Raw genomic sequence first — 19,453 nt, forward strand, 5'->3', positions numbered from 1 at the left:
TATTTATAACAAGAAGGGTTGTTCATGCAATATATTATTGATGCATTAAGAATTATTAGAAAAATTTAATGATTTAAGCTGTTGTCTAATTTAACAAGTTCTCACGGCTATGTATTAGATCTGGAATTAATTCTATTTCTTTTTCTTTTTTTTACAATAGCAGTTATTAACAGTGGTAATGCAAATTATTGTTAAAAATGTTGTTGGACAATATCTGGTCCCAGAAATAATTGCGATTTTAAATGATCGTCATTTTAAGATCATTTTATGCCACCGATTTGATGTTTATACAAAAGCATAAACACGCAAGTTACATCTTTTCAGTAATGACCTTTTAATCCTTAAAACAATATTCAAACTTAAAACACTTGCAGAGCATGCAGTCTGTGAACTTCTCAAGCTTCACTCACACAGCATGTTCTGATATCTCGGCCCAGTCTCCGCTGGATGTGCAGTCGATTGTTTTGTTTTTTAAACTTGTCCAGACTGGGTTTCAGTTTTGAGCTTTAAATAAACACCGCTCTGACGTCTCTAGAAAAACAACACACACACACACACACACACACACACACACACAGTCCTGATGCTCACACATACACATGAAAAAAAAACCTTGGCCTTTTAAAAAGCGCCACAGAGGCTGCCGTCACTTCGCACTCCCATCAGGTCCGAACACGTTGACGACCGTCCTCTCCCTCCGCACCCCAGATCTCAGTCTCAGATATTAAATAAATAAAAACACAACTTGCGCACATACCCGTCCTGATCCAGTTATGACGCCGAATGTTATCCGGGGGATTGGGAGATGTTGTACAAGAGGATTTGCGGGGGCAGAAGTAGTGGGAACAGTTGGTCAATGGGCAGACAGCGGTGCGTGGGATTATTTTGTAAAACATGGACTCACACACACACAGAGAGGCAGAACTCGGTCTGCCAACATCATGCGACCGCTCGACGGCACAGAGGAATAACTGCCAGCAACCTTGGGCCATATCAGATTACAGCTCAGCAAATAGAAAAAGGCACAAAAAAAATAAGGAGGCTGATTTGTCGGGGGCTGATATGCGTCCTATTAAGCAGAACTGCGACAGCAGAGGAGCTCGGCCCGAACAAAACTCAGACGACTTCTGCAGCCAGTTTCAGTACGAGACTTTTTAAGAAAGGTCAGTAAATTAAATAGAGGCCTCCTTCAAAAAAATTCAAACAAATAAGCAAGGAAAGAATTTAAGTAAAAATCCCAATGTGAATATCAGTCATGCTTTATATCTCAAGTTAACCTTAAATAGAAACAAATGTATACGCATAATCTAATTTTTTTTTTAGGTTGCCGACTTATTGTATGATATAGAAACGTGCATTTAATAATAATTATTTTATTTATAAAGCACATTTCACAGACAAAAAGAGGTCACAAACTGCTGTACAGTTAAAAAAAACACAGTAAAAACTAAATAAAAGATGGAGTAAAAAACACAATAAAACAAATAGTGAAAATAAATAAATAAAAACAGATAAAGGCAGGTCATCAGGTATTTAAAACAAACGCCAGCGTAAACAGGTAAGTCTTGAGTTGTTCTAAAAAAAGACATCACTGAAACTAATATCTTGTACATCTGTGTTTGTTTGTGTATTTCAGCGATTTTTTTAATATATTATTTTTTTTAAATTCAGACACCAATTTCATTGTATAACGGATAACATTTAGAATTTCTGATGGTTTACCGACTTTAGAACAAGTTGAAAAGATTTATGGGACGGTGGCAAAAAAAATAAAAAAATCTTGCTATATAAACCTGTTATAACCAAAAGGGATCTGCATCTGCCAACACCTCAATGATCGGCAATTCCGACGTCCCGAGCAGAGCGTGTGGACCCGTGAGCCAACATCTACAGAGGCCTGTGCAGACAGGGAGCGGGGACAGGCGGGTCCAGACACGCACAGACGCACAACATTGTGTAACGTTCATGGACACACTTCAAAACGGAGGGGAACTCTTGACAGCGAGACTTGAACGTCTCACTTTCAAAGCGTATTGAAAAAGGTAGATAGAGAGACTTAAGGAAGAGAGAGAGAGAGAGAGTCCATGTGTCTGGCAGCACAGTTACTCTGCAGGCTGCATGTTAAAAATGCAACAGCTGGCGTGTGTCCGCCAACAGACTCAAGTCCACGAGCAAGACACCCCCCTCCTACCCGATTAGTCATCTCTGCGTTAATGCTGGAACCAAACACCGCACGAGCACTTCCTCAGAAGAAGTAAATATTGCATCTCATGAAGAGTTTAGTTTGCCAACATGTCCCCTCTGCTGTGAGAGACAGAAAGCTGGAAAGGACGCTTAACATCTGTGCAGAAGAGTTTTCAGAAAAAAGGGAGGAAAGATGTTCATCTGGTAGATTGGAATCCGTTTTGGGGCCCTATGATTAAATACATAGTTATGTTTCAGTCACTGCAGGACAAATTAAACACTCGCCATTGATGAATTACATTTTGGATCATTTGAAACCCCCCCGCCAAAAAAAATGGCAGGGATAATACGCTGCAACGATTGCTTCGCCAACACTCACAGCCTCAGACAGAGACAGAGACTTATTTAAAGAAGTGGGTTGTGATGACGGTGGAGGAGGTAATGGAGCTGAGGAGATGGATGTGGGCAGAAGGGAGGTTGGAGCAGCGGGAGACGGAGATGCAGATTGCAGTCCTTATCTCCTCCTAGACTCTGGAGAGAAACGTGTGAGGAGAGGGAAGATGAGTTTTCATTTGGCTCTCTGAAAGAAATGAGGAAATCTCAGTCATAACCTCGGAAGTATGCAAGACCACATCTGGCCTTTGACTTAAAAATACCTCCATCTATATCTAAAATGTGATAGTTGAACATGTTCTTGAATTATGCAACAAAGGATGTCAAAAATATATATATATTGTTTTGTTACCGTTTTTACTGGATTACATGAAAGCTTAAAGAAAGAAAAAAACAGTTCTGATTCGCTCTTAATGCAAACAGAGGAATTCTACTTTATGTGTGTGTGTGTGTGTGTGTGTGTGTCCGTCGGAAGCTGGCGAAGTGGTATATATGCATAAATATGCACACAGACGGTATGTGCACCCGTTTATCCTCTGCCAGTCCTAACGCTGGTGATGTAAGAGGATAAACTGCCGGGTCAGGGACGCTGTCTGGTCCAGCGAGACAACAGACGTGGATACAGTACGCGTGACGGCAGAACACTTCCTGTTTCCCAAAGCAGCCGGCGGGACCAGGAAGTCAAACATCTCCAAACATGTGGAACAAAAACACAAGTCGTAGTGGGTTGTTGTTCTTGTTGCAAAAAGCCTGGAATATTCCACCATTCAGGGGCCTTCTTGTTTGTTTATGCACCGATTGGAAATGGATTTTTGGTTTCCACAACATGATACATTTCAGACTAGTGGAGATACAACATGCAAACACACACTTAGGTGTTTATTTGACTACTTAATCTATTTGAGTCTATACATTCTGAAAAGTTAATGTACATAATCAACTGGGGAAAAGTCATGGTGATATCTATTATTATTTTTTTAACCCTATTCACCTTTAGTGTCTTCAATATGTATGTCACTTTTTTTTTTTTTTGACACCAAACCTACCAGTTTCCATTCCTATCTATATATTATGAGTGGTTTTAAAGAGGGGTTGGTTCATAAATAATTCATAGCATGGTTTATACCAGCGGTCCCCAACCCCCGGGCCGGTACCGGTCCGTGGGCCCCTTGGTACCGGGCCGCAGATAAAGAATTTATGGAGAGAAAAGGCACATTTATCATGATAATGCTTAATTGTATTTAGAAAATATGTTCTCCAAACATTTAACCGCCATCCATTAGTTAAAATGTTTTGCCTCCATTCACTTTAACATCGTCTGCAAAATAACTCTTTCAACCCTTTCACGAGATCTAAACTTCCATGTCTCAATCCGTCCCAGCCTCTCTCTGTATGTCGGTAATAGCTGAATAATCCTCTCTGGAAATAAGGAGTGAATCCAAATAAAAAAATAGAATTAACAGACAATAATTCATGTTGCTGTTTATAGAGAACCAGCTGGACAATCTTTGGCAGGAGCGACGCTTTTTCCATCCACGGAGTCTGGATGGTGGAGATAGAGGTATTTGCAGCATCTCGGTCTCCGTGCCAAAGCTTCCACAAAGCCGGGCCGGACTCTGGGTCTGACGGAGCTTTATACGGAGAGAAAACGGCATTTCGGGAGGAAACCAGTCGACAAATTCTTCAGAAACGAAAACTTCCCTGATATTTGTTAGATAAAAGACCGAACATTGTTTTTACGACCTTATTCTAAAACAGCAAGGCCGGTTGCCACTGAACCAACTGTTTGGTTTTTCTCCACAAAACTCATAACGCAAACGGAGCCCTTCCTCGAGGAAAGAGATTCTCAATGTGACTAATCAACAGAGCTCCAGTTTCAAAGACTCTCAAAAGCCCCACTGGGAAACTCGTGATGACCAGAAATGTTTGTGGTTTACCGGACCATTGTCGTGGATCGGCACGCATGTGAACTAATGACAAGATTAGTTTTTAAAATCAATAAAAAATACTATCTTTTATTTCCTAGTTCTTTGGATGACTATAGCAAAAGATAAAGTTTAGATTGTTTTATGATTGACACTGACTTCAGAGGGCTTGAAAGGATTTTTGGGACGGTAGCAAAAGAACAAAACCATAAAAGAATAGTGTGGAGCTGTGTAAACCAACTGCTATACTCAAACAAAACAAAAAAGAGATCCGTATCTGCCAATATGGATCAATCAATCATCAGCAATTAGTATCGGCGGCAGAAAAGCGCGATCAAACCGCCGATCCTCCGATTTAAGGACGACCCTGAGCTACAGATATGTTGCACAAATAAGAAATGTTCTAAAGTTTATTGGAAATAAGTCATGCAGCAGAAAAATAAAAGCACAAAAAAAATGACTGAATCGACAAATAAAATCTTCAATGTCGATCAACTAAGAGGGGCGGACATTAAATGCAGTCATGGGCTTCAAGGCACCATTGATTGATGAGCAGTTTAACCAGTATAGACCTATAGCTGTAGTCAAGAGGCCCGGTCTATCGTGAAAGGTATTTCGCGGTCATCTGTGTGCTCGATTAGTGGGTCAGTAAGGAATGCGGCCAGTCGCTCGAGGTCCAGAAGTCGACCGTGAGAAAGCCTCCAAGGCTTTGCTGTGCGGGTCATGCCACTGCTGCCGCGGGCGTGAAGTTGGCAAAGAAGTAGGGCATGTGACTTTGAAGCTGCAGTCACTTAAACTGGAAATCAAGGGGATGAGAGCTGGTAACGTTCATGCTCAGAATCACGTTGGCCGGCAAAGATCAACGGCTGAACGCTGTGATTCCCTGCCGCAATGTGGATGAAGTGAAGAAGGCGAAGGAAAGGAAGCGTGTATTTATACAGAAAAATGACAGTTTAGAAAAAGGTCGCGACTCAGTCAGGTTTAGAAATAGATCGTGATCCAGTCTGGTTTATGAAAAGGCCGTGACTCTGTCCGGTATAGGAAAAGGTCCTGATTTAGTCAGGTTTAGGAAAAGGTCCTGATTAAGTCAGGTTTAGGAAAAGGTCCCGATTAAGTCAGGTTTAGGAAAAGGTCCTGATTTAGTCAGGTTTAGGAAAAGGTCCTGATTTAGTCAGGTTTAGGAAAAGGTCCTGATTTAGTCAGGTTTAGGAAAAGGTCCTGATTAACTCAGGTTTAGGAAAAGGTCCTGATTAGCTCAGGTTTAGGAAAAGGTCCTGATTAAGTCAGGTTTAGGAAAAGGTCCTGATTTAGTCAGGTTTAGGAAAAGGTCCTGATTAAGTCAGGTTTAGGAAAAGGTCCTGATTTAGTCAGGTTTAGGAAAAGGTCCTGATTTAGTCAGGTTTAGGAAAAGGTCCTGATTAACTCAGGTTTAGGAAAAGGTCCTGATTAGCTCAGGTTTAGGAAAAGGTCCTGATTAAGTCAGGTTTAGGAAAAGGTCCTGATTAAGTCAGGTTTAGGAAAAGGTCCCGATTAAGTCAGGTTTAAGAAAAGGTCCTGATTAAGTCAGGTTTAGGAAAAGGTCGTGACTCGGTCAGGTTTAGGAAAAGATAATTGTTTTGGTTAAACTAACTACAGATGTGCCGTTACGAGAGTTTGTCTGAAAACGAATACAAAAAATGTTTAACTAAAAAATAAATCTTGCAATATATTAGCGCCATCTTGGAAGACTTCCCCATGACAATTGTTCCCCGTTGTTTTATCACCGAGTCCTTAAGCCTGACGAGTACATTTAACTTGGACGCCCCTCTTTTGGGCAGTTTCATGAACAGCCATTTGTTCCTTCCTTCAAAGAGAACCTCTCTGGTTGATTGAAACCGGGAAGACCCCAGCCGCTTAAACGACCATCGCACCGGATGCTTATGCATTTTCTTTTTGTGACGCGAGTGCAAAAAGAAGTCCCGGCTTCGGGGAGATGGGTAGCGATTCTGGGCACAGTTCAATCCGAGGATCAGGAAAGTCTAAATGGGGCGCTTGTTTCCAACAAATGGCCTCCTCTTTGAAATGCCAGACGTGTTGGGTTTGGTGTCCTAGTTCATGTGTGCGAGAGGGCCAACGTGGGAGCTGAACGAACACACACACACACACACACACACACACACACACACACACACACACACACACACACTTCTGATCATGTCAATAGAGGCCAAACCTGACACGGTTCATTCACACACAGTAAGCTTTTATTCAGCCAATGCCGCGACCGTCCCCGCTGTGATGCGCTGCATTCAAGTTGCTTTAAGAATCCATCTCTGTTCATCACAAGCACCGCTTTATTCAAATTTAACTCATTCATGCGCATTCAAAACCGAGTAGGACGTCTGTTACCAGCAGTTAAACAGTCAATATTTCACAGTGCAGCTAACAGCGGACTTACCTACTTTATTTAGGTTTTATTTATTCCTACCTTTTCTGTTATTTTTCCATTATACAAAAATGCAATTGATAATACGATTTGTGCAATAAATAAACACAGCCGTGTTGCATTAATTCTTTCTTCTTTTCAAGCTACTTCGTACCTGCAACTTCATACTTTGCCGATAAAAAAAAAGAAATATTTTAGAGCATTGGTGCGATTAGATAATCTCTAATGTTAGAAGAGAAGCACATCGTAAACTTTCCACTCTCATGCAAAGCGTTCTTGTTCATCACGTCCTTCAGTCGACTGATATTCTGGGAATCGAGCAGCACAGCGATTTTTACTGCAGAAGGAAACGTCAGCAGATTCTTATAGGCAAGAAGTGACATCACCCCAAAAATCAAAACCCTGTGTTGCTTCAGTTTCTGTAGCACGAACATAAAGCCAACTAACTGCATTTGGGTTGACTTCTTTGTTGTTTTTGTATTCTTTCCCTGAACCAAGCTCTAATTAAATAGCTGCTCAACCTCCATACATTTCCTCAAGTTGTTCTTTCACCGCTCCAATTCTTCCCCCCGTGATTTGGTCGACACTATTTATGGTTTCACGGAGTTGTGGCTGCCTCTTTCATCTTCAAATCCCTCCACTGAATGAACCAGAGCTACACAACAAGTACACGGTTTCTCTCCAAAACAATTCCTGAAAGTTTCATGCTTCACAGTTGATGAAATTGGATCGCAACCTCGTCAGTGATCATTAACCTCGGGTCCCATGTGGGATCCATGTGCACAGCTCTTTCCTGCACTCTCACTTCCGTTAGCCGGCAATAAAGAGAGTTCCTCTCCTGCTACCCAATCAGATGGTCAGATATACGTTTGTTTTTTTATCTGTATTCAAATTGGACTTTGAAAGTTCAGTTTATCTGACTGACACGTTTAAACTGGTCTGCTACGGTTGAAGCACTCCCTCACCAGCGACTCCCAGCATGCTTCAGGTGAGGGACGGGAAAGGGAACACTCTCTCGCGGTGCCATCTGTCCCATCTGGGCGTGAGGTGTCTGACGGCACTTAAGCGCAACACCATAAACTGGAGTTTTTAAAACGTACCCTGAATCAGACGTGAATGGCCAGAAGAGCTCAAGGTTGGTCTTGGTTTTGCCAGACTGGTCGAGTTAAGTGGGAACCAGTTTGTGGTGTGTGTGACACTCAGAGGCCAATGCTGCTCTACCAGGACTCTTTTTAAATATAATTTATTATGACGAAACGCATTTAAAAAGGATGCATCGAATGCTTACAAATGTAAAATGTTGAATTAATCTTTTGAATCACCAACAAAATAGCAGGAAAAAAGGAAAGATGTAGGGGAAATGTAAAGCTATCGGCATGAAACCTCCCCATTTTGATTATTTACATTAAAACAACAAATTATTATATTTGCCATGTTGTAAGAATACAATGGTTTATAAATTAGGCCATGAATGACATTTGAACAAACCTAACCGTAAAAGATGCAAATAGACCTAAAGTAGTAGAATTTTGGACGTGGCATTTCCACTTGTATGACCAGTGCAGTGGAAAAACTATTTTCACCTACTATTTAAACTCTAAAACTTGTCGATTATTATTTTTTAATCAATTAAATTAGTGTGACATATCAAAACAGCCTAATTTAATTTGTGCAAGAATTTCTATATTGAACACCCGACAAGTGCAGACCAGCCATGTCAAAAACACACCTGGAATGACTGGAATCACGGAGGCGGCAATGAATCAATGCCTCATTCTTTCAATCATCATAAACTAGAGTGAGAAATGGACGGATATCAACATGTTAAACTGGCTACAACTAGGGCTGCAACTAACGATTATTTTAATAATCGATTAATCGGTTGATTATCCCTGAGCTGTTAATTAAAAAAATAAAATAAAAATGGACTAACACTAAAAACATACACATGTATGCTTTACATCTGCCAAATGTGAGCCCTTTTTACTGCAATTGATCTCCTTGGAGCAGAGGCTGCATTTACATACCCTACTTCATCAATATGTATGAAATACTGGGACAGAGGGAAACTGTACTGCTCCTCTCACGTCTATTCTTACCTCCACCTTCCGTTAACTCTTTCATTCGCATCATCTGATCAATATCTGGGCCTCTTATGACCACGACGTCACGTTGTTGGCTAAGCCCAACTACGTGATTTGATTCATTCTACTTTGAGTAAAAAAACAACCTGCAGCCAGATCCTCCGGTGGGCCGGTTTAACGTTAACGAGTGACTGGTGAACTGGACCAGACGGGGGGTTACAGCATGTTTCATCACGTTACGGTTTTTTACAAGCAAGACTGAACTGTAACGGAACATATAGTAACTTTAACGCCAACACTACCCAAACACGTTAGCTAACGTGATAGCAAGCTGACTAGCTTCCATTAAAAACAAGTTTGAGGGAAATGAAGACGCTGGAGACATCTTAACGCTGATTGGTCAAGACTCGATACATCAAAGATCTTCTATTTTTGCGAAGATCACGACCTAAACGTTTCTCGGTGTCTCACTCCAATCTCAGACACGCTGGCAGGCCAGTTACTCTGCTCTTTTTTTAGCGATAATAACAGCGGCTGCTCAACTCTCAATGGTGGAATGAAGGATGAAGGTCACTCCGTGAAGGATGAAGTTCACTTCCCCCCGTGAAGCAGGGTAGGAAATTTACAATTTTTGCCCCCACCGACTGAAATCCAGGGGCAATTCAATAAAAATTGGGGGCACTTTTTGAAATAACATTTAACCGTTGTTCAAAATAATAAACATACCTATTTAGGCTTAAAGTATATGAGCAATTGTCATCAAATGGCAATAATACGACTATTAGGCAGTAGTCTACAGATTCAAAGTGTTTTCTTAGATTTTTTGAACAAAAGAACAAACAGAAAACATAAATCAGACAATCGTATTCAATTGTATTCTTATTTCTTTGTGGTAATTTATTGTTATTACTTTTTTTTTAACAATTATAACTTGTTTCTTTCTTTTTTTATAATTCAAAATTATATTTATTGTTTTTTTTGTTTATTATTACCTTAATCACGTTGTACCTACTAGGGGTGGGAATCACCACAGGTCCCACGATTCTATACTATCATGATACTATGATATATTGAGTATTGCGATTTATTCCGTTTTTTTCACAGTCCCCAAAGGAAAACTTTGTCAACATATTGTATCTAAGAAGATAAAGTTTTCAGTCTGTTCATCTCACTTCAATAATTTTTATTGCAGCAAAATGTGATTGTCAAGCAGACAAACTGACCAACACTGTCATCAATGTTGTCATTGAGCTGGATGTGCCAAAGAAGGGGCGTGGCTTATCTCCGTGCAGGTTTCTTGTCCGCCTCCCACCATGGAAATAGCCACTCTTTCTGCTTCATACTTGTTGTGGAAATCCCCGAAACGCCCTCGTGTCTGGGTTCATAATATTATCCGTAGCCCCACACGGCTCGGTGGATTTCACGTGAGAAAGTGCGTCTGAATGGCGGCCGCTTCCAGCGCTGCTAGAGGACCAGCAGCCAGTTTGAAAGTCTTTGAACAGCGGCCTGTCCGCATGTTGTCCTGTGTGTTGCGCAACAGCTGTGAGAGCAGCGGCGCTACGAGTGACAGGAAGTCCAGGCGGTTGATTTAAACGCGGACGCCGCATTTTCTAATTTCATTACATTTCTAAGTTCATTAAATTATCATAATTATTAGAGGAAATTATGGGGGCATTTTTTGCCCCTCTCCTTGTGATATCAGGGGCAGTTTTGCCCTTGTGTATTTCCGACGCTGCCGTGAAGGATGAAGTGAAGGATGAGGTTCACGCCTCGGCTTCGCCCCGAAAGGCCAATAATCATCTCTCCGCCAGAGGCAGAGCTCCCGCTCGGCCCGTCCTATATTTAGCAGACAAAGCCTCATCAGCCTAAGTACTGAATTCAATTTCAGGGGACACCATTAATCTACGCTCATGAATCATTTGGGTTTCATCCTCTGAGCAGCGTGTGCTCCATGTTCAAGCTAAATGTCGCCGATCCCTTCGAAATGCATTCGGGTTTTCATGGAGAACATGCTGAGCATCGGGCCTTTTATTTTTGCATCGCTAAACCACCAGGTTTCTCATTTAGCTGCTGGCAATTAACAGCTGGGTGGGAACAACAGGCTCTGCTATGAAGGTCGAGCGAGAGAATAACATTTTTATTTTAAGCCTCTGGCAGGAAGAATCTCTCACAGGCAAGCGGGAGAAAATAATAAAACCCCGCATCTAAACAACAAAACAAGAGTGAAAATAAAAAAGATCTTGCCCCTCGTGCGACAGCAGCTGGGTGGGAATACGAAGTCCTCGGACTCGATCGCAGCTCCAGGCGTCACAGAGGGACGCAGAAAATATCGGAGCAGCGCGCTGTTTGTTCAGTGTCCTGACATTCCTTTAGAGACAATCCTCTCCCTGTGCTCCGCCACACACACACACACACACACACACACACACACACACACACACACACACACACACAGAGTCCTTGACATTTCAGTCAGTGGCCGTCCGCCGGGTGGACAAGGGACACTCGGGCTCGTGAACAAGGCCGGTCTGCCGAAAACAAGCGCACATTAATTTTACATTTCACCGATGGTAACGAGCTGAACAGAATATAGAAGATGAAACCTGTGACCTTTTTTTATTAGAACTCTTTCAATATTGTCATATTTTTTATCTTTTTCCGCGTTACTAGATCTCCCAATGATCCCGACATAAGATGGAAATTGTAATAAACCCCAAAATTCCTCTGAGGTCAACTCTGACAGAGGGAGCGTTTCCAGTTGAAGCGTTTCTACTCCTCCACTATATATTTCAAAAGGGGGGAAATATTGTACCTTTAGTAAACGAAGGATTCTAACATTGTGGGATCAGCTGAAATGACCAGTATATTAATGGTTTGGTCGCCCGGCAACTATTGTATTCATCACTCAAAACCATTTAGAAGAAGAAATTGGCACATGAGTGTGAAAAAAGATGCACAGGTACCTGGGCTTTAGGTATCGTCTAATACTAGCGTTTAATTAATAAGCTGTTACTGGGATTTTTCTTTATACGTCAGGAAACATAGGTTACTTATTCAAATAATGGTATTTGACACCAGATCGGCTTCTTTGAGTCACCAATCCGACCAATATTAGATATCAGTATCAGTGCATCTTTATTTGAAATCTTTAGGATTTTGGACATTTCAGACACTACACGATAAATCCATGAAGTATTCGCAGGTAGGTTATAATAAAAGCCTAAAGTTCCAGCTGTGTAAATGAAATGAAAGATTTGAGTGAGGGAGTATTCCCAGATGGTCTGTGATCGCTGGGCCGCCCGTCAGCTCCATGAAGCACAGCCCATGTGTTTCGGCATGAAAGACCCCTCTAGCACGCTACACTACAGAAGAGAATTTAAAGTTAAAAAGCGTTTCCATGCTTGAGCTGCAGAGGTAAAGATGACCGGAGGAGCCCAAAGAGAGCATTGTTCGTTGAGCTTTGTAACCCCCGACGTTCATTATGGGAGAAAGTTGATGACTCGTCTAGTTATGCTTGGCCCGGCTCACTATAACTATCGGTTGAGACTATTTAAATGTTGCTGCGGCTCAAACCACAAGACTAAGAGTAAATTCAACCTGAGCGGACTTGAACGGAGTTCGCTGTGCGTGTGTGGGGGTGTGGGGGGGCACAAAGATGAATACAACGCAGTGTTCCCAACACAAGTAATGACACTGTTCTTGAGGCAATCGCTCAAATTGCGAACAACTTGAATAACACGGCCGCGCCAGATGTTTTATCGCTCCGACGAGACTCGCATTTTGGCGCCCGAGTCGCGCAATCGACCCGCCGTCAACCCACACGTGTGGGTCGGCTCCTACAATGACTGTATTCTGCAGAAGAAGAAAAAATAAAACACACATGAGTCTTTTCAGCATCCAACCCCCCCTCTTCTGGGAAAACACGCAGAGAATCTCTTTGATAAATAAACGATGGCTTCCAGCTGAAAAGCCTGCGCAACATAAGGTGGACCAAAAAAAGATATCACAGAAACGTTCATATTTCTTTGCCCCAGAAGCTTCCTCCGTTTATGGGGGAAAGTTTACAGCAGAACCAGAGTCTGTGAGTGTGTGTGTGTGTGTGTGTGTGTGTGGCTTGACCTTAGAAACGCCACCCTGTGATGCGAGCATTCGTCAAAAGAACTTCAAGTGCCGTTGATAAATTTGAGGCGTCCATCACCTAAAAATAGGCTGTCAGTCTGTCAGTCAGTGTCTGGCCTACTTTGTTTGTCTGTGGGGGCCTCATGGGGCCCTTCTGGAGAGGCGGGTGGGATTCTGCGCCATATGTAGCAGGCTTTGGTCCACACGGTCGGGGTGGCAAGGCTCAGCTGACTGGATCTACGCCAGGGTTCAAGTGATCTGTTTTCATAGCACTCTGTAAACCACTTAAGCTCTCTCTGTGTCATTAAGTCGAATGATCTGGTCTCTCATTAACTGTGTGTGTGTGTGTGTGTGTGTGTGTGTGTGTGTGTGTGTGTGTGTGTGTGTGTGTGTTGCCCCGCCTTAATCACGGCCGAGGGATCAGTTTGCAACGGGTCGCATTACAGGCGACCTTTACGGTTTTGTGCTCATTTCCAGTTGAAGGGATCATTACATTTTTTTGGATAGTTTGAGATCAGCCGGATTTTCCACACAGAAGATGTGTGAAGTTATTAGTGCATTTAGTGTCATTATATACGGCTGATTATCTTTTTGGAAGTCCAAGCTCGGGGTGATGATTAATAACCAGTTAACAAGTAAACAAACAACACTCACTCTGAAAACTTTGTCACTAAAAAGCGGGTTGAAGTTGTCGCTAACTTCAGCGCTAACCCGGGTAGCAAGCAAGACACAGAGTCGTTGTCGCATTTATTCACAGACCGATACACTTTTTAAAAACACACTGCACTGCTGCGTTCACAGCCATCACGTTAAACTCAACTTCATACGCCTCGTCACGCGGGCGGCTAGACTAGTTGATGGAAACTCGCTTGGGAAAGTGGCTGCGTGTGTCCAGGACGACACACGTGACATCAATGTACTCAGACGGGTGACCCGGGGACTCCGTTTCCCGTTTTGCTCGTGCACTGCAGCCGGCGGAAAAATCTTGGATTTGCCCGGTTTGTGCATCGGCTAACGTTAAAACCGCAGCACGGTTAGCGGTTAATGATCGGCTAACAAAACTAAATCAGCGACCCAGGTCCAAGCAAGTCTCAACAAGTACTAAGTCATGTACTAAATCTAAGGAGTCAACTTCCACGTTGCTGAACACGGACTAGTAAAGTGGGGTGTCACATGGCTTCCGTATGCTTCAAACAAACGAAGATAAAAGAAAAAAAACATGGATTGTGCAGAACGCCAAAAAGTGACAAAACGGGTTGTGGGAAGATGCAAAAAGTGATGGACATGGAAAGGGATCTTGGATGATCCTAAAAGCCCCTTTATTTGAAGAAGTCTCCAAGTCTCGTCTCTACAGCTGCTGGGCGATCAGGGTGCTGATGCTTTGACCCGTAACACATGTTTCTTCCATTGCTGACCACTTAAAGGGGAACGTCATTATAGCGCTAACTGTAAACAGTCCTGATTAACAGCACGAGCTCAACCTCTGCAATGGAAGCGAAAAGCAAAAGTGGCGTTTTTTTTTCTGTTATTGCGTCAACGCCATGAGGTCAGAGCGCTCGAAAGAAGGACAGTCGGCGCCGAGTTGGAACAACAACGAGAATTATCCCTCGTCAAAAGTGCACGGCGCAGCAGAAGAAGAGCTGTGGGAAACGCGGTTATTATGCCAACGTCATCATAAATGGGCAAAAGGGAAAGGAAAGAAAACAAACAAGCGTGTCATGTCGCATCCCGAGGAGGAAAGATGGCGGCGTCTTTCCTGGTGTTCAGCCGCTCGATTCAAGATAAATGGAGTTTTACTTTGAATGTGTCTGTTTTTAAAGCCTGTATGAAGCCGTTGCTGTTTTTTTTTTTCACAGTTCCACACAGGAAGCCTCACGTGGCCGATTGTCTTTCTTTTACCGGACTCCTTTAGGAAATTAAACGCTGTGCCAGGTCATGTTTTAGGACGTTTTTCACAGTGTTTTGGTCAAGGGCAAAGTCAGCGTCCCGGGGATCATCAGCGAAGCTTTTGATCCTGCACTGCCCGCCCCCGCCCCACGGTGACATCAAACAGATGAGCTGGAACGTGATTGGAGCATGAGGAAGATCTACGGCACCTACGCAATCACAGCTGAGGTCTCTTTGGCTCCGGTCACGATGGAAACAAATACTAAACCCGAGAAGAACGAACTGTTGATCTTCACTTCACAAGGGATCCTTTGTCCGCACCTGAACTTGGGACGATACTTCTCCAAATTAATTCTCTAAATTCCTGAGTTGGAATTAAAAAAATAAGCTTGGTATGCATGCGCCCCTGTCGTTTAAAGAGACATAAATCCCCCTCATGTTGACGCCATTAAGTGCTACTTATGTATCGTTTGCAAGAAAACAGGAGAGATTAAACAACATTTTAAAAAGCTGCACGTAAAGAGTGTTGCATTCAGGTGCGGTGTGGCTCAAGGGTCCACAATGCAGCAGTCACACAATGGGCGCCAATTTTGTGTCTTGGCAACTGTGGTAAATAGACGCACTGGGCGAAAATGACGGCGAACAACTGCAAAAGTAGAACAATTAAGGTTTGAGTTCAGGTCGACTCAAGTGTCTTTATTCCACCTAAATAAGCACGTATGCGTGCGGGTTTCGTGTCACGTTCAATGTCACCGGCCGATACTGGAAGCAGGGCTGGTAAACAGGGAAAAATGTTACGGTAGTTACTTTTTTGGGGGGAGGGATTTAAATCGGTTACTTATCTAGTCTCTCTTTCAAACTCTCCAACCAGAGTTGGTGATTGTTGGAACAGTGGAAAGACAAACAAAGACGGTTTTGAAGAGTCGTTTTGTTTCTCTGCGTTTTTAACGACGATCCATGGAAGTAAAAGCTCTAATCACATGATACACGGTGATTTGAGGGATATATTTAGCCCAAGCCAAGTGCTGACCCTTGGACATGTGACACCATGATCCTTCCTCATTATCGGACTGAGTTTTAATGTCCCTTTCATGTGTGCAACTATGTCGCTCTTTTGACCCAAAAAAGTGTACGCTCTTCCTTTTGAAGATGTGGCACATTTCTGTATGACTGTACCGGCTCATCTCCAGCCGGTCCGCCATCAAAGGCTGCAGCGCACTAATTAATAACAGTTATTTGTGGAATGGATCACGTCTTTAACTAAACCTGCGAAATGTCCAAGTTTGACACACAAACACATTTTTCTCTTCACGTCTTATGCAACACAACTAAGCGAGTGTTTTTTGCTAAATATTTTGTCAATCACAAATGACTCAAACTCTTTCCTGTGTAGAAACACCCCATTAACCAAAAAGGACTCGTATTGAACCGTTCTGGATGTACAGCGCAAGCGTCTCTACCAAAAGTTAAAATCGAGGGCTGCGATCAACGGTTATTCATCCGTTGATTATTTTCTCAATTAATTGATTTAGTCGATGATCTGATCGGCTCAAGATGACGTCCTCGCGCCTCAGAGATACAGTTTACCGTCATGGAGGAAGGAAGGAAACCAAAAATATTGACATTTAAGAAGCTGGACTAGGGAATTTGAAAAATTAATCAAACCAATTGAGCAGTTATCCAAATAGTTGGCTATTAGTTAAACAAGTTGACAACTAATTGATGAATCGTTGCAGCTCTATTAGCAGGGACTATAAGATAAACCATTGTATCAGTTTACATAATTCATACACCAGAAATGTCAGAGTTTGCTGGTTTAAGCTTTTCAAATGTGAGAATTAAATGGTTTCTTCGGTTTTATGTCATTTTAAATTGAATAATCTTTAACATGTTGGATTGAGACACCACCTCAGGCTCTGGGGACTTTAGATGTTTCTCTATTTATATCTTTCTTTAGGCTCTGACTCTAAAAGTAGTGAAGACGCTCAGTGTGAACGTAGCAAAAAGATCAATGTTTTAAAATGGAAACGTAGTAGTGTGGCCATGGCCTCAGTCAATAACCAAAATTGCAGCTCCAATGGGTTCATCGGAACTGGAAATGTACGAGCAACGGGCTCAACGTCCCGTTAAATCCTTCTGCCTCAACGGTCAAACATGTGCACAATATGGCCCGGACTCCTCCGGAGGAAACTCCAGCACTGAAGCTGTGAATGGAAATGTGCGGTGTGGACGCAACAGTCCTGACACCCGATACACCCTCCGAGCATCGGGAACAGTCAGAAAAGAAGAGCAGCTCTCGCGGTTCCTCTGGCGCGCCGTTGACACTTGTGGTTTTTTGGGCGTTAAGCCGGCAGACAGTTTTTTTTCCAGTCAAGGGTGTCATTTAAAAAAAAAAAAAAAAAAGCTTGCCACGCTGAGTGAAAATGGGTGAGAACCGTATACCCTCTGATCTGTGGGAGGAACCACAGGTTGTACAGACGTTCCAGAGGCTTTGAAACCGTCAACTAAGATTCCTCTTGAGCAAACAGTGTCTGAACGCTCATAACCGTGGCATCAGAGAGACGATGACGCCGGGATGAGACGCCTCCTTTCAGAGGTGCACCGTTCCTTTCTGCAGGAAGCATTCCTCCCTGATGACACAGCGCTTCATACAAAACACTAAAGCAGGAAAACGAATGTAAAAAGTATTGAGGAGAGCTGAAAAAATACACAATACGAGTTTCCGAGAGGAGACTCCAAACTGGGCGGGACTCAGCCATAAACACAGATATGAGGCGATTAAATGGAACGGGGTTTGCTTCTCTCTCTTTTTTTGGAGGCAGCTTGTTTTGCTGCGGGTGAGAAGTTCATGAGGAGCTCTGGGTTTTGTTTTGCTCTGTTTTTTCTAGATCAAAAGCAGGAAAGAAGACAGAATGAGAGCTGAATGAATGCGTGGCCTCGTTTCCAGCAGACCTGCAACACCGACCTGGGAAATGTAATATTGAGATACAACTCAATTCTGAAAATTGGAGAACTTTTTCCTCAGAAAGCTACTTCTTCTAAACCTCTTGAGGACAAACTAAAACCCCAATAAAAAGCCTAATTTTCCTGAAGTCAGAAGGAGAGTTTCGTGCGTCCTTCAACCGGGTTTTGGCAGCTCTCAACCACGAAGAGACACATCCTCTGTCTGCTCACGCTGAATTATTCACCGGGAAACGAGGGAGACGGCACGACTTCTAGGTCACCGCCGGTGAAGTTAGCGGGAAGAGAGTTCATTATTCACGAGACGTACTTTGTACCCTAAACGAAGCTCTGAACAAGCAAACCAGAACTCCTCAAAAAAGATGAATTATGTAAACGTCAAAGATCACAGTGGAGTGACAGTGCTGGTCTCATGTGAGGTTCAAGAGGTTATCTGTTGCTGCTGCACACCCTCCTACAAGTTTACTTAGGTCTGACTTTTATCGCCTAAGATTCATGTGTCAGGTCCCGGCCTCCACCAGTCAGCTGGAGCGTGGCACAGACAGCTTCTTCTCTGAAAACTATGCTTTTTGGTCCTAAATGCAACATAATTATTTTAAATAAAAAGGTGTTGTTGCATTCAGGGCACCATGTGTGTCTGTACTGCACAGTCCAGCCAAGCCTCCCAGAGTTCATTACAGTTAGAACAAAGAGGGCACTTTTGGGGTGTTCGTCCATAAGACACAGGACTAAAGCTAGTGGGACTTTTTTCCCGGAGCTTGAACGCCTCAGACCGCAGTCCTATACTTTTTGCAGCCCCGCTGGCTAACTTGCTAGTCGGCTAATCTCTGGCTGGCAACTTCCAGAGGCATTACCAACTTGCCAAGTCCTTTCAACCGTTTATGTTTGTGCACGTTTGTCCCAGAAACTCCCACGTCACGCTGCTACAAGCTCGGCGCCACGGTTCGAATCCCAGAGGAAGTTTGGTGTTTTTTTTGCGTCTTTTTTGTTTTACCCCCCCCCCCAAAAAAAACACAAGAGCCACAATGGCGGTGGGGCTTTCTTTGAAAAAATAAAATAAAACACACAGAGAGAGAGAGAGAGAGAATGGCACGCGCACGCAACAATGATATGTGTTCCGCTCGCGAGCTGAAGTAACTGTGCAAAGCGAGCGTATAAACACACCAGAAAACGGGCATCTCTTCTTTGCGTTTCATTCCAAGTTAGCGCCATATTGAGTGCGCACTCGCATACCTCCCCCCCCCCTCTCCTCCTCCTCCTCCTCTGGGGGACGTCGTAACATTGTTTCCAGGAACACAAAAGCCGCATGAAGAAGAAGAAAAAAGAAGACAACAAACAAAGTAGCCGCCACTCACCTTGGCGATGGCCTTCCTGTACCTCATGACAGCCTGCTGGATGAGACTGTGCACTTTAATATTCCCAACCCCGCACGGCACCACCACCCGCGTCCGGCCGAAGCACACCGTGACTTTCAT

The 19,453-nt window shown here is 43.1% G+C and overlaps 1 protein-coding gene across 1 annotated transcript in view; it reads right to left on the reverse strand.

The window, feature by feature from the left end:
* The window catches only part of pard3ab (par-3 family cell polarity regulator alpha, b), a gene marked incomplete at its 5' end in the record, with an annotated part of 192,381 nt that extends 172,928 nt beyond the window's left edge, over window positions 1-19,453 (reverse strand). Inside the window, one exon of the mRNA XM_079219908.1 lies at window positions 19,334-19,453. Coding sequence (XP_079076034.1) covers window positions 19,334-19,453 — 120 coding nt within the window. The remainder of the gene's footprint in view (window positions 1-19,333) is intronic.

Source organism: Taurulus bubalis (assembly GCF_910589615.1).
Source record: "Taurulus bubalis genome assembly, chromosome: 1".
NCBI lineage: Eukaryota > Metazoa > Chordata > Actinopteri > Perciformes > Cottidae > Taurulus > Taurulus bubalis.